Source organism: Macaca mulatta, chromosome 15, assembly GCF_049350105.2.
Source record: "Macaca mulatta isolate MMU2019108-1 chromosome 15, T2T-MMU8v2.0, whole genome shotgun sequence".
NCBI lineage: Eukaryota > Metazoa > Chordata > Mammalia > Primates > Cercopithecidae > Macaca > Macaca mulatta.
In genome coordinates this window covers 63388090-63403971 of record NC_133420.1, presented here as the reverse complement: position 1 = coordinate 63403971, position 15882 = coordinate 63388090, and the positions used below count along the sequence as shown (strand labels likewise).

Here is a 15882-nt window from a genome sequence, read left to right as displayed (position 1 = left end):
GTGCAAGTATCTTTTTCAAATAATGACTTCTTTTCCTCTGTGTAGATACCCAGTAGTGGGGTTGCTGGATCAAATGATGGTTCTACTTTTAGTTCTTTAAGGAATCTCCACACTGTTTTCCATAGTGGCTGTACTAGTTTACATTTCCACCAGCAGTGTAAAAGTGTTCCCTGTTCACCACATCCACACCAGCATCTACTGTTTTTTTATTTTTTGATTATAGCCATTCTTGCAGGAGTAAGGTGGTATCGCATTATGGTTTTGATTTGCATTTCCCTGATCATTAGTGATGTTTAGCATTTTTTCATGTTTGTTGGCCATTTGTATATCTTCTTTTGAGAATTGTCTATTCATGTCCTTAGCCCACTTTTTGATGGGATTGTTTTTTTCTTACTGATTTGAGTTCATTGTAGATTCTGGATATTAGTCCTTTGTCAGATGTATAGATTATGAAGATTTTCTCCCACTCTGTGGTTGTCTGTTTATTCTGCTGTTCCTTTTGCCGTGCAAAAGCTCTTTAGTTTAATTAGGTCCCACCTATTTATCTTGGTTTTGATCATATTTGCTTTTGGGTTCTTGGTCATGAAATCCTTGCCTAAGCCAAAGTCTAGAAGGGTTTTTCCCATGTAATCTTCTAGAATTTTTATAGTTTCAGGTATTAGATTTAAGTCCTTAATCCATCTCGTGTTGATTTTTGTATAATGTGAGAGATGAGGATCCAGTTTCATTCTTCTACATGTGGCTAGCAAATTATCCCAGCACCACTTGTTGAAAAAGGTCTCCTTTCCTCACTTTATATTTTTGTTTGATTTGTCAAAGATCAGTTGGCTGTAAGTACTTGGGTTTATTTCTGGGTTCTCTATTCTGTTCCATGGGTCTATATGCCTATTTTTCTACCAGTAACATGCTGTTTTGGTGACTATGGCCTTATAGTATAGTTTGAAATCAGGTAGTGTGATGCCTCCAGATTTGTTCTTTTTGCTTAGTCTTGCTTTGGCTATAAGGGCTCTTTTTTGGTTCCATGTGAATTTTAGAATTATTTTTTCTAATTCTGTGAAGAATAATGGTGGTATTTTGATGGGGATTGCATTGAATCTGTAGATTGCTTTTGGCAGTATGGTCATTCTTGCAATATCAATTCTACCCATCCATGAGCATGGGATGTGTTTCCATTTGTTTATGTTGTCTATGATTTCTTTCTTCTCTTCTCTTTTCTTTTTTGAGATGTTGTCTCACTCGTGTTGCCCAGGCTGGAGTACAATGGTGTGATCTCGGCTCACTGCAACCTCCACCTTCCAGGTTCAAGTGATTCTCTTGCCTTGGCCTCCCAAGTAGCTGGGACTACAGGTATACACCACCACACCCAGCTAATTTTTGTATTTTTAGTAGAGTCGGGGTTTCACCACGTTCGCCAGGCTGGTCTCAAACTCGTGACCTCAAATGATCCACCCGCCTCAGCCTCCCAAAAGTGCTGGGATTACAGGCTGCACCCAGCCTATGATTTCTTTCAGCAGTGTTTTGTAATTTTCCTTGTAGAAGTCTTCTGACTCCTTGGTTAGGTATATTCCTAAGCATTTTATTTTATTTTATTTTGCAGCTATTGTAATAGGGGTTGAATTCTTGGTTTGATTCTCTGCTTGGTCGCTGCTGGTGTATAGAAGAGCTACTGATTTGTGTACATTAATCTTGTATCCGGAAACTTTGCTGAATTCTTTTATAAGTTCTAGGAGCTTTCTGGAGGTGTCCTTAGGGTTTTCAAGGTAAACAATCATATTGTCAGCAAAGAGGGACAGTTTGACTTCCTCTTTACTGATCTGGATGCCCTTTCCTTCTCTTGTCTGATTGCTCTGGCTAAGACTTCCAGTACTATGTTGAAGAGGAGTGGTGAGAGTGGGCATCCTTGTCTCGTTCCAATTATCAGAGGGAATACTTTCAACTTTTCCCCATTCAGTATTATGTTGGCTGTGGGTTTTATTACATTAAGGTATGTCCCTTGTATGCCAATTTTGCTGAGAGTTTTAATCATAAAGAGATGCTGGATTTTGTCGAATGCTTTTTCTGCATCTATTGAAGTGATCATGTGATTTTTAATTCTGTTTATGTGGTGCATCACATTTACTGACTTGTATACATTAAACCATCCCTGCATCCCTGGTATGAAACCCACTTGATCATGATGGATTATCTTTTTGATACGTTGTTGGATTTGGTTAGCTAGTATTTTTGTTAAGGACTTTAGCATCTATGTTCATCAAGGATATCAGCCTGTAGTTTTTTTTGTTATGTCCTTTCCTGGTTTTGGTATTAGGGTAATGAGGGCTTCACAGAATAAATTAGGGAGGGTTCCTTCTTCCTCTATCTTGTGGAATAGTGTCAAAAGGATTGGTACCAATTCTTTTTTGAATGTCTGGTAGAATTCTGCTGTGAATGCATCTGGTCATGGAATTTTTTTTGTTGGTAATTTTTAAATTACCATTTCCATCTTGCTACTTGTTACTAATCTGTTCAGGGTATCTAATTCTTCCAGATTTAAGCTAGTAGGGTTGTATTTTTCCAGGAATTTGTTCACCTCTTCTAGGTTTTCTAGTTCATGTGCGTAAAGGTGTTCACAGTAGCCCTGAATGATCTTTTGTATTTCAGTGGTGTCAGTTGTAGTATCTCCTGTTTCATTTCTTAGTGAGGTTATTTGGATTTTCTCCCTTCTTTTCTTGGTTAATCTTGCCAATGGTCTAACAGTTTTATTTATCTTTTCAAAGAACCAGCTTTTTGTTTCATTTACTTTCTTTTTGTTTGTTTTTTGAGACAGAGTCTCAGTCTGTCGCCCAGGCTGGAATGCAGTGGCACGATCTCGGCTCACTACAGCCTCTGCCTCCTGGGTTCAAGCAATTCTCCTGCCTCAGCCTCCTGAGTAGCTGGGACTACAGGCCTGTGCCACCATGGCCAGCTAATTTTTGTATTTTTTAGTAGAGATGAGGTTTCACCATGTTGGCCAGGATGGTCTCGATCTCCTGACCTCGTGATCTGCCCGCCTCAGCCTCCGAAAGTGCTGGGATTTTTTTTTTTTTTCTTTTTCTTTTTTTTTTTTTTGAGACGGAGTCTCGCTCTGCCGCCCAGGCTGGAGTGCAGTGGCCGGATCTCAGCTCACTGCAAGCTCCGCCTCCCAGGTTTACGCCATTCTCCTGCCTCAGCCTCCCGAGTAGCTGGTACTACAGGCGCCCGCCACCTCGCCCGGCTAGTTTTTTTCTATTTTTTTTAGTAGAGACAGGATTTCACCGTGTTAGTCAGGATGGTCTCGATCTCCTGACCTTGTGATCAGCCCGTCTCGGCCTCTCAAAGTGCTGGGATTTTTTTTTTTTCTTTTTTTTTTTTTTTTTGAGACGGAGTCTCGCTCTGCCGCTCAGGCTGGAGTGCAGTGGCCGGATCTCAGCTCACTGCAAGCTCCGCTTCCCAGGTTTACGCCATTCTCCTGCCTCAGCCTCCCGAGTAGCTGGTACTACAGGCGCCCGCCACCTCGCCCGGCTAGTTTTTTTCTATTTTTTTTAGTAGAGACAGGATTTCACCGTGTTAGTCAGGATGGTCTCGATCTCCTGACCTTGTGATCCGCCCGTCTCGGCCTCTCAAAGTGCTGGGATTTTTTTTTTTTCTTTTTTTTTTTTTTTTTTTGAGACGGAGTCTCGCTCTGCCGCTCAGGCTGGAGTGCAGTGGCCGGATCTCAGCTCACTGCAAGCTCCGCTTCCCAGGTTTACGCCATTCTCCTGCCTCAGCCTCCCGAGTAGCTGGTACTACAGGCGCCCGCCACCTCGCCCGGCTAGTTTTTTTCTATTTTTTTTTAGTAGAGACAGGATTTCACCGTGTTAGCCAGGATGGTCTCGATCTCCTGACCTCGTGATCCGCCCGTCTCGGCCTCTCAAAGTGCTGGGATTACAGGCTTGAGCCACCGCGCCCTGCCAACCACAGTGCTGGGATTACAGGCGCGAGCCACTATGCCTGGCAGCAGTTTCTTTATGAAAGAAGGATGGCAAAGTGGCAAAAACTAGAAGTCTTTTTAGACCAGGGAAAAGTAAAACGCAAGACAATAAGCCAGAACAACTCATCCCTGGCAATAATACATTTCATACAAAGTTTGCACCTGCTTCTCCACCTGCACTTCTGATATTATTACCGGTCTGTCTTTGTATCTATCCATAATTCAGCAGCCTCAGCCCTTTCATAAATCCTCTCCATAAAGGCATTTTGTTTTCTGTTGTAAAGTCCTATATTTACTGTGATATACCTTTCATTGTTAGGAATTTAACATGCTTTTTTAACTTTGCTAATTTTAAAATTAAGATTGTAATACATGAACATTCTGGTTACAAAGCTGCAATGTTATATACTGCCTACCCAACCCTATCTTCTTATAAGCAGAGTGATAACATGAGAAGTTCCACATCAAGGTCGGGTGCAGTGGCTCACGCTTGTAATCCCAGCAGTTTGGAGGGCCAAAGGGGGTGGATCACCTGAGGTCAGGAGTTCGAGACCAGCCTAGCCAACATTGTTAAGCCTCATCGCTATTAAAAATACAAAAATTAGCCAGGCGTGGTGGTATGCACCTGTAGTCCCAGCTACTCAGGAGGCTGAGGCAAGAGTATTGCTTGAATCCGGGAGGCAGGGGTTGCAGTGAGCCGAGACTGTGCTAATGCACTCCAGCCTAGGTGACAGAGCTCCAGTCTTGGCAACAGAGCAAGACTCTGTCTCAAAAAAAAAAAAAAAAAAAAAAAGAAGTTGCACATCAAGAAGCAGGCACAGATTTTATACAGAATATATTACTGCCCAGTGGTAGATGGCTCTGCCTCATTGTCTTGAGTTTTCTTTTTCACTGGTTTAAAGATTTAAACAAACAAACAAAAATGCAGTTTTAGCTATTCTGTTGTCCTTCTTTTCATAAAGAACTGCTTAAATTGTCCCAAATAGGACCTTAAGCCCTACAAGTACAATTCAATTTTGCTACATTCTGCTTTCTAATGGTTATTTGCTGGGTTTTGTTTTGTTTTGAGATGGAGTCTCACTCTGTTGCCAGATTGGAGTGCAGTGGCGCGATCTCGGCTCACTGCAACCTCTGCCTCCCGGGTTCATGTGATTCTTCTGCCTCAGCCTCCCGAGTACCTGGGACTACAGGCGTGCGCCATCAGGCTCAGCTAATTTTTGTATTTTTAGTAGAGATGGGGTTTTACCACGTTGGCCAGGATGGTCTCAATCTCTTGACCTCATGATCCACCCGCCTCGGCTCCCAGAGTGCTGGGATTACAGGCATGAGCCACCGCGTCTGCCCTGGGTTTTATGCTTTTTTTTTTTTTTTTTTTTTTTTTGAGACCTAGTCTCGCTTCTTCACCCAGGCTGGAGTGCAGTGGTGCAATCTTGGCTCACTGCAACCTCCCTGGGGTCAAGCAATCCTCCTGCCTCAGCCTCCCAAATAACTGGGAGTACAAGCACATGCCAGCACGCCTGGCTAATTTTTGTATTTTTAGTAGAAATGGGGTTTCACCATGTTGGCCAGGCTGGTCTCCAACTCCTGACCTCAAGTGATCCACCTGCCTGGGCCTCCCAAAGTGCTGAGATCACAGGCATGAGCCACTGCACCTGGCCAAAACTAGTGTTTTGTTTTTTTGAGACAGGGTCTTATTCTGTCACCGAGGCTGGAGTGCAGTGGCACAATCATGGCTGACTACAGTCTTGACCTCCCAGACTCAAGTAATCCTCCCACCTCAGCCTCCAGAGTAGCTGGGACTACAGGCATACACCATCATACCCGGCTGATTTTTGTATTTTTTGTAGAGACAGAGTTTCACCACGTTGCCCAGGCTGTTCTCAAACTCCTAGGCTCAAGTGATCTGCCCACTTTGGCCTCTCAAAGTACTGGGATTATAGGCATGTGCTACCACATCTGACACATTATTATTTTCTATTCATTATAAGTTTTTCAGTAATACAAGTTTTCCAGAATACATATGGAACTAATGGTATAATCAGAACAGAATCCAAGAGTGTTCCATTGGAAACATACAAAAAGGACTGAAGAGACAGAAGGTTGTTCCACCAGCATTATCTAGATGATCCCTTCATAACTACAAATCTGTCCAAGGATAAGAAATGTTTAGAATGGGCCAGGTGCAGTGGCTTATGCCTATAAACCCAGCAGTTTGGGAGGCTAAGGCAGGAGGATTGCTTGAGCCCAGGAATTCATGACCAGCCTGGGCAAAATAGTGAGACCCCATCTCTACAAAAAAATTTTAAAAATTAACTGGGCGTGGTGGCACATGCCTGTAGTCCCAGCTACTCAGCAGGCTGAGATGGTAGGATCACTTGAGCCCAGGAAGACAAGCTGCACCACTGCACTCCAGACTGAACAACAGAAATATGTAGAATGGTTTATGTTATATAGCAGGAAAGCCCAATTCCTTTACTGATGTAATGTAATCTAGATTAAAAATAAACAAAATCTCTTTGCTTATTCAATTTTCTTTTTCTTTCTGTTTGTTATTGTTTTTTGTTTTGTTTTGTTTTGTTTGAGACAGGGTCTTACTCTGTCACCCAGGCTAGAGTGCAGCAGTATAATCACAGGTCACTATAGCCACAACTGCTCAGGCTCAAGTGATCCTCCCATCCCAACCTCCCAAGTAACTAGGACTACATGCATGCACCACCACACCCAGCTAATTTTCTTACTTTTTGTAGAGACAGGGTCTTGCTATGTTGTCCAGGCTGGCCTTGTAACTCCTAGGCTCAAGCAATACTCCCACCTCAGCCTCCCAAAGTGCTGGGATTACAAGGTGAGCCACCATACCTGACCCAACCAAATCAATTTTCTGCTCATTAATTTTATAATTCAATAGATCTGCCTCTTAGAAATGAAAGGTCCTAAATAGATTATTAGTCCTAATTTGTCCCCTAGGTAGTACTCTTACTATAAATTAACCAACCAACATTCTGTTTGTAAACTTGTTTTTTTTTTTTTTTTTACCTCTTATTAGCAAAAGATAATTTCTAGGAAGCTAGAGCACTGAACATTAAAAATGTTGGAACATAAGGCTTATTTACAAAGATACACTCTAATGCTACAATTATGACTTTTGCTTTTTGATAATAATCATCATAATCCCTTACATTAACAAGTACTTATGACACTGCTTCCAACATTCATAATCTCAACAATCCTATAAGAAAAGCATTAAAAATAAAAATGACCATTTTGCCAATGTAGTAAAAAAATTCAGAAAATCAGGCCAGGTGCAGTGGCTCACGCTTGTAATCCCAGCACTTTGGGAGGCTGTGGTAGGCGGATCACCTGAGGTCAGGAGTTCGAGACCAGCCTGGCTAACATGGCAAAACCCCGTCTCTACTAAAAATATGAAATTACCCAGGCATGGTGGCATGTGTCAGTAATCCCAGCCACTCGGGAGGTTGAAGCAGGAGAATCACTTGAACCTGGGAGGTGGAGATTGCAGTGAGCCGAGATTGTGTTACTGCACTCCAGCCTGGATGACAGAGCAAGATTCTGTCTCAAAAAAAAAAAAAAAAATCAGAAAATCAAACATAAAAACACCCATAATCCCACACCAGAAATAAATATAATAAATTACTTGGTGTACATACTTCCTAACCATTCCATTATTACAATTTTTATTAAAATGGCATATTATGGCCGGGCACAGTGGCTCACACCTGTAATCCCAGCACTTTGGGAGGCCAAGGTGGGCAGATACTTGAGGTCAGGAGTTTGAAACCAGCCTGGTCAACGTGGTGAAATTAAAAATACAAAAATACAAAAATTAGCCAGTTGTGGTGGCATACGCTTGTAATCCCAGCTACTAGGGAGGCTGAGGCAGGAGCATCACTTGAACCCGGGAGGCAGAGGATAGAGTGAGCCTAGATCATGCCACTGCACTCTAGCCTGGACAACAGAGCAAGACTCCATCTCAAAAAATTAAATAAGGCTGGGCGCAGTGGCTCAAGCCTGTAATCCTAGCACTTTGGAAGGCCGAGACGGGTGGATCACGAGGTCAGGAGATGGAGACCATCCTGGCTAACATGGTGAAACCCCATCTCTACTAAAAAATACAAAAAAAAAACTAGCCAGGCGAGGTGGCGGGCACCTGTAGTCCCAGCTACTCGGGAGGCTGAAGCAGGAGAATGGCGTGAACCTGGAGGCGGAGCTTGCAGTGAGCTGAGATCCGGCCACTGCACTCCAGCCTGGACGACAGAGCGAGACTCCGTCTCAAAAAAAAAAAAAAAAAAAAAAATTAAATAAATAAAATGAAATGGCATATTATACTTATAATTTTATAGCTCCCCCCCTTTACATATTAGGATCGTTCTTATAACTAATATATTTAATGGATTAAAGCATTCCATTCTATAAATATAGCAGAGATTTCTAAAAATCAATCCACTAAGCCTTTTCACAGAAAAGGTGAACTTAGAGAGATAAAGTCATACCATAGGGCAAGGTCTATGAACTAAAACCTTGGCCTTCTCATTGCTAAGAGTATTCTATCCATAATAGTTTCCAAAAGGATTGAAATAGACGGAACATTTTCTGACAAAAACAGCCAGTAGACTGCCTAAAGTCTGAGATACGCACCTAGCCACATGCGAATGATGCTCATGTAGTCTTTGTTCTTGGCTGAGAGAAGTTTGTCGTAAGAAGGACAGCCTGCCAAAAGGATGCGATCATGGTCCTCACACATGGATATCAGGTGCTGCTCTGCACTGCGGGTGCAGCACACATGATAATGAGCCAGTTTTGTTATGGCATGTCTAATAGAGTCATCAATGGTCCCACTGACTTCCCCACCTTCAATGTGAAGGATTCGGATGTTCATCAAGGCAGCAGATGTGGCCAGAGCCAGGGCATCAAACCTGTCTCCATGAACAATCATGATATCAGGCTTCAGGCGATTAAGGACATCTGGCAGCTTCACTAGGGCCAGGCCTACTGACTCCACCATGGCTGCCTCATCTTCTCCCCTCACAATTGTGTGTAGCCTGGTGTTAATGTCAAAGTCATCTTGTTCAATCATTCTATATGTATTTCTAAAACCGGGAAGAAATAAAGATTTAAGAACATGTTCTTAAACACAGAGCCATAACATACAAGAAAAGCAATCTAACACCAACCCTGAAGTGAGAAACATTAAAATAAATAAATTTAAGTATAACTTACCAACATAAAAAGCATAGACCATAAATGTAAACAGCCTGATTAAGATTCTTTTTTTTTTTTTTTTTTTTTTGAGATGGAGTCTTGCTCTGTTACTCATGCTGGAGTGCAGTGGCATGACCTTGGCTCACTGCAACCTCTGCCTCCCAGGTTCAAGCGATTCTCCTGCCTCAGCCTCCTGAGTAGCTGGGACTACAGGCATGTACCACCACACCCAGCTAATTTTTCTATTTTTAGTAGAGATGGGGTTTTGGCATGTTGGCCAGGCTGGTCTTGAACTGCTGACCTCAGGTAATCTACCCACCTTGGCCTACCAAAGTGCTGGGATTACAGGCGTAAGCCACTGCACCCGGCCAGAGAATTTTTTTAATAGGAAGAAAGAGACTAAACTTTTAACAGTGGTCAGCACTTTTTATATACACTTAGGGGAAAATGCTCTTTACCCTTTTTAAAATTTTTTTGAGACACAGTCTCGCTCTGTCGCCCAGGCTGGGGTGCAGTGGTGCGATCTCGGCTAACTGCAATGTCCACCTCCCAGGTTCAAGCGATTCTCCTGCCTCAGCCTCCTGAGTAGCTGGGACTACAGGCGTGTGCCATCACACCCAGCTAATTTTTGTATTTTTAGTAGAGACAGGGTTTCACGATGATGGCCAGGATGGTCTCAATCTCTTGACCTCGTGATCCGCCCACCTCTGCCTCCCAAAGTGCTGGGATTACAGGTGTGAGCCATCGCGCCCAGACAGCCCTTTTTTCTTTAAGAAAACATTTCACGGTGAAAAGTCTCTCACTTTTGTCTCCCAATCATCCAATTCTTCTCCCCGGAAGCAGCCAATTTCTTGTGTTAGAATGTACTTTAAACATGCATTTTCATTAAGTACTAATCAAATTTCCTATTTAATGGTCTCATCAGATAACTATTTTTCCACCCTTGGTAACTGTGGTAGGCAGATAAAAAACCTACTACCATTTCCCTGAGAGCCTCTCTTCCACTAGTCTTCCTGTCAAAGCTTTCTCCCAGCAGTAAAATAACCCACTCAGACTTTCATCTCAGGTTCTAGCTAAAATTTCTATTCTACCGAGAGGATGCTCCTAAATAGCCAGAATTCATTTTGTATTAAAAAAAAATCTATGGATCCCTGAGCTATCCATTAAGTTTCTTCTCTACTCTTTAAGTATTTCCTAATAATAAATTCCTACCTTGTTTTTAAAGAATAGTCTGAAAAGGACAATTTTATTTTAATGCAAGGTTCTTTCAGATATAGTACTATATTTGTGACCCTTTTTGGAGACTGCATTAATGTATTCATGCCACAAGGGTGCACTAAATGCCTTTTTATTATATACATCTTGTTCTCTCAAAGATTGTCCAACCTTTGTTTTTTTGCTGTTGCTGTTGTTTTTTTCTTTTTTTTTGAGATGGAGTCTCACTCTTGTTGCCCAGGCTGGAGGGCAGTGGTGTGATCTCGGCTCACTGCAACCTCTGCCTCCTGGGTTCAAGCGATTCTCCTGCCTCAGCCTCCCAAGTAGCTAGGACTAGAGGCATGTGCCACCACAACTGGCTAATTTGTTTTTTTGTATTTTTAGTAGAGACGGGGTTTCACCATGTTGGCCAGGCTGGTCTCGAACTCCTGACCTCAAGTGATCCACCCACCTCAGCATCCCAGAGTGCTGGGATTACAGGCGTGTGCCACCACACCAACTTTCACTTTTTAAATGTAGCCTGTGATTAATAACAAACCTAATGTCACCAAAATAAATGCCAATGGTCACAGTAATGTAATTCTCTCCTTTACCTTGCAGTTTAGATTTTTAAAATCTTGTTCCATATCTACTACTTTATATGCTGTTGGCCTATAAACCAGTTTTAAAGACTTGCCATTAGAGCTCACAAAACAGATTAATGGAATCACATTGTTATATGCATATAATATGTATTTATAAGTGGCATTTCTTTGAATGTAACAACTAATAACTAACAGTAATATTTTTATAGCTACCATTTATCAATCATCTACTAAGCAGCATCATTGTGATGGATGCTCTATATCATGATCTCCATTCCTCACAATAATTTACAATATAAGTTTTCACTACATTTTATAATGAGGAAACTGAGGCTCAGAGATGCTAAGTGACTTCTCTAAGGCCACATAAAAACTAAGCAGCAGAACTGGAATTTGAAGCTGGGCCTATATGGCTTGGCTAACAAAACCCAAGCTCCTTCTAGCACACTGTTGCAATGAAGAATAAGAAAATGCTTTCGTCTTACCCATAGTCATCTATCAGGTGAGAGCCAAGTACCACAACATCAAGTTCAAAGAACTCAGGTTCAGTTTTAATGCCAAACATGATCGGGGCAAGTTTAGAATAATCTGCACGGTTACAAGTAGCAACACAAACCCGCAGCTTTCGGTTATTTCCATTCTTCTCCATGATTTGCTTGTTTCGTTTTGAGAGGTTCTTAAAATAGAGTTCCTGAAATTGCCAAAATAAAAACTTTATAATCAGAATAACTCCTAGATATAACTAAACTTTAAACTTCTCTAAATCAGAAATAGAAATTTTCAGTCTCAAGTCCTTAACCACTATTTAATATAGTGATTCTTAATCTTTTTATACACCTCCACTTCTATGTGACTCTCCCATTGGTATATCCAGAGTTAAGAAACTCCAAGGCTGGGTGCGATGGCTCACATCTGTAATCCCAGCACTTTGGGAGGCTGAGGCGGGTGGATCACGAGGTCAGGAGATCAAGACTATCCTGGCTAACACGATGAAACCCGTCTCTACTAAAAATACAAAAAAAAAAAAAAAAATTAGCCTGGCGTGGTGGCAGGCGCCTGTAGTCCCAGCTACTCTGGAGGTTGAGGCAGGAGAATGGCGTGAACCCGGGAGGCGGAGCTTGCGGTGAGCTGAGATCATGCCACTGCACTCCAGCCTGGGCGACAGAGCGAGACCCTGTCTCAAAAAAAAAAAAAAAAGAAAAAAAAGAAACTCCAGCAGACTAACTATAACACCACCCCATCCTCTCACACTCAAGAACACACATTGGAATGCCATTAAGAAGGAGTGAGATAAATCAGCTCTTGTTTAAAAGGTGAGCAAATATCAGCTCTTTATTATTAAAAATTACTTGCCATAACTCACAGATGAGCCCAACATAGCAGGTTGTCACAAAATCAGTGGTTGAGAACCACTGATCTAGTTCAACTCCCATCACTTTATAGAAAGGGAAACACAGGTCTTGAGAGGGAAAATTACTGCCCCAACATTCATAAGATCACGTCTCATAAGGAACACAGTCTATTCACTCTCACACTGTACACTCCCTAAATACAAGGTATTGTGATTAATGCTGGGCAGAAGAAAGATAAGTAAGATAAAAACCTGACCTTCAAGCCCTCATTAGTACCTACACACCAGTGCCAACAAAACTGACAACTCCAAATGCCTATCAGATATCTCCTGCTGTATGTCCTATAACCACCTTAAAGTCAGTGTCCCAAACTGAAATCATTTTCTTTTCCAAACCTGTTCCTCCTCAATTGTTCTCTGAGTTATGCAATTTCATTCATCGAAATGCCTTGAAATCCTGGTCTTTTCTGTTCTTCACCCCATATCTCCAAAATGCTGTCAATTCCACCCCCTAAATGTCTTTCAAATCTATCTCCTCCTCTTCATCCTTACAAGGACTTCCACTAGTCCAGTCCCTCATTTTAGGTCTGGATGATCGTAACGCTGTCAAGTGGTTTGCCTGCCTCCTATAAACTTTCTTATTTATTTATTTATTTATTTAGAGACAAAGTCTCACTCTGTCGCCCAGGCTGGAGTGCAGTGGCACGAGCTTGGCTCACTGCTACCTCCGCCTCCCAGATTCTAGCAATTCTCCTGCCTCAGCCTCCCGAGTAGCTGGGATTATAGGCACCCACCACCATGCTCAGCTAATTTTTGTATTTTTAGTAGAGATGGGGTTTTGCCATGTTGGCCAGGCTGGTCTCGAACTCCTGGCCTCAAGTGATCTGCCCGCCTCAGCCTCCTAAAAGTGCTGGGATTACAGGCGTGAGCCACTGTGCCCGGCTTCCTACAAACTTTCAAAGTGATCTTCCTTTCCCACTATCTCTTCCCTGCCTAAAATTACACTTACTCTGTGCCAAAGTGCCAGCCATACCAAACTGCCTCCAGTTCAACTAGTGAATCTCCATATATCTGTACCTTTATAGATGCTACCTACTTTTTCCTCAAACTTCCCTTCCCCCTTGCCTGGTCTTCTACTCATCCTTCAAAACTCAATCTAAGTGTCATCCTTTCTGGAAAGGTTTCACACAAACCTCAGGTCCTCCTCCCCCATGTTTCTCAGTTGCTGCCTTGCTCTGAGCGTATGGCCCTCCCATTCACAGATATACTATTGCTTAGCTCCACTGCTCGCTCATCCCTCCCTGCCATGCTATACCCTCCATTCAAAAAGTAAAATCAGGGGCAAGGAATGAGAGATTTGTTTTATGGAATATTTTTTAGAAGTTTTTACATTTTTTGGCCGGGCACGGTGGCTCAAGCCTGTAATCCCAGCACTTTGGGAGGCCGAGACGGGCGGATCACGAGGTCAGGAGATCGAGACCATCCTGGCTAACACGGTGAAACCCCGTCTCTACTAAAAAAAATACAAAAAGCTAGCCGGGCGCGGTAGCGGGCGCCTGTAGTCCCAACTACTCGGGAGGCTGAGGCAGGAGAATGGCGTGAACCCGGGAGGCGGAGCTTGCAGTGAGCTGAGATCCGGCCACTGCACTCCAGCCTGGGCGGCAGAGCGAGACTCCGTCTCAAAAAAAAAAAAAAAAAAAAAAAAAAAGAAGTTTTTACATTTTTGGAGACGGGATCTTGCTATGTTGCCCAAGCCAGAGTGCAGTAGCTATTCACAAGCAAGATCATAGCTCACTGCAGCCTAGAACTCCTGGGCTCAAGCAATCCCCCCACCTTCAGCCTCATAAGTAGCTGGAACTACAGGCATACACCACTGAGCCAGGCTTGGAACATGTTAAACTTCTCTAAATCAACATAAAATTTCACCTCATGGACTCTGATCTCAATGTTCATGTTTCAGTAAGTGTATCAATATTTAGAATCTGTAATTAGGAATCCAGAGATACTTCAGTAAGGATTCCAATTCTAGGGGTGCCATCCTTTAGATGAGGGTAAACTCTGAAATTCACTGGAAATTCCATTAGTAGCCCTCTGCTGTTGGTACCTCATCTCTCTTAAAATTCTGTGACCATGCAAATTGTCCCATCATTAGGCCCACTCTGAATTTATAATCCCCAGTAAAAGCTAATTTCACCCAATGACAAACACTTACAATATAATGAAACGGGCATTCCACCAAGAGAGTTATATTCAGAAGACCTAAGCACTGTATGGTCTTTTTTGTTTTGTTTTTTTGAGACGGAGTCTCGCTCTGTCGCCCAGGCTGGAGTGCAGTGGCACAATCTCTGCCCACTGCAAGCTCCGCTTCCCGGGTTCACGCCATTCTCCTGCCTCAGCCTCCCGAGGAGCTGGGACTACAGGCGCCCAACACCACGCCGGCTAATTTTTTGTATTTTTAGTAGAGACAGGGTTTCATCGTATTAGCCAGGATGGTCTCGATCTCCTAACCTCATGATCCGTCCGCCTTGGCCTCCCAAAGTGCTGGGATTACAGGCGTGAGCCACCGCGGCCACCACGCCTGGCCTTTTTTTTTTTTTTTTTTTTTTTGATAAGGAGTCTCGTTCTGCCACTCAGGCTGGAGTGCAGTGGCTCAATCTCAGCTCACTACGACCTCCGCCTCCTGGGTTCAAGCAATTCTCCTGCCTCAGCCTCCTGAGTAGCTGGGATTACAGGCATGCGCCACCACGCTGGGCTAATTTTTTGTATTTTTAGTAGACATGGGGTTTCACCATGTTAGCCAGACTGGTCTCGAACTCCTAATCTCATGATCCGCCTGCCTTGGCCTCCCAAAGTGCTGGGATTACAGGCATGAGCCACCACACCCAGCCACACTATCTAATCTTTAAAGAGACAAAAATATTCTTCCAGAAATGGTTGTCCTAAGTGTTCTTGTATATAATCCTTCCAGTGATCAAATTTGAGCTGAATAAATTGTTGGTAATATTTAATTTGCTGGGTGAGGCAAAACGAATCATTCATGGTTTGTCAGTTTGTATTTATTTTACAAAGAACAGTAAATGTTCCATCTGGCAGTACTAAAATGCTTATTTACCAGGTTACTCAAAGGTTATTCTACCTAAACTGAGAGCAAGCTGACCATATAAATAAACGGTGAAAAATACAACATTGTTACCTAGAAACCTAAAGAACCTAAAAAAGTCAAAAGTTTTTTTAAGGAAAGAAATCAAATCTTAAAAATAATATTAAGGTAAAATGCCTTTTTAAGGGGAGGTTTTAAAAAATTATTTTAAATAACTCAATTTTTGATTAAGTAGTATATTCACATGGTTTAAAACTGAAAAGTCACAAGAGATTAAGTCGCAAAAAGTCTTTTCATCTGTGTTCCCCAGCTAGCTAGTTATTTTCCCTGGAAGCAAATGGTTACTGGTTTCTTAACTGTCCTTCCATGGATAAACTATGATAATATAAATAAATATATGGCTCACGCCTGTAATCCCAACACTTTGGGAGGCTGAGGTGGGTGTATC

The 15882-nt window shown here is 42.5% G+C and overlaps 1 protein-coding gene and 1 long non-coding RNA gene across 42 annotated transcripts in view; both read right to left on the bottom strand.

Moving 5' to 3' along the window:
- GNE (glucosamine (UDP-N-acetyl)-2-epimerase/N-acetylmannosamine kinase) overlaps positions 1-15882 on the bottom strand; it is a 64771-nt gene that overhangs the window by 23363 nt on the left and 25526 nt on the right. For 38 of the 41 annotated variants that reach the window (XR_013404703.1, XR_013404704.1, XR_013404725.1 and 35 more), the window contains 2 exons: positions 11469-11674; positions 8621-9072 (listed from right to left, as the gene is read on the bottom strand). Coding sequence is in view for 10 of the 41 variants with exons in the window: in XM_015117445.3 (XP_014972931.1) it covers positions 8621-9072; positions 11469-11674 (658 nt within the window). In the remaining 31 variants the exon portion in view is untranslated. The remainder of the gene's footprint in view (positions 1-8620; positions 9073-11468; positions 11675-15882) is intronic. The other 3 variants (XM_015117449.3, XM_077965767.1, XM_077965769.1) reach the window with 1 other exon arrangement.
- Positions 1575-7220, bottom strand: LOC144334640 (uncharacterized). The gene is made up of 2 exons (XR_013404739.1): positions 6317-7220; positions 1575-2904 (listed from the first exon to the last, which is right to left on the bottom strand). It is a non-coding gene; the product is annotated as an uncharacterized LOC144334640 (long non-coding RNA).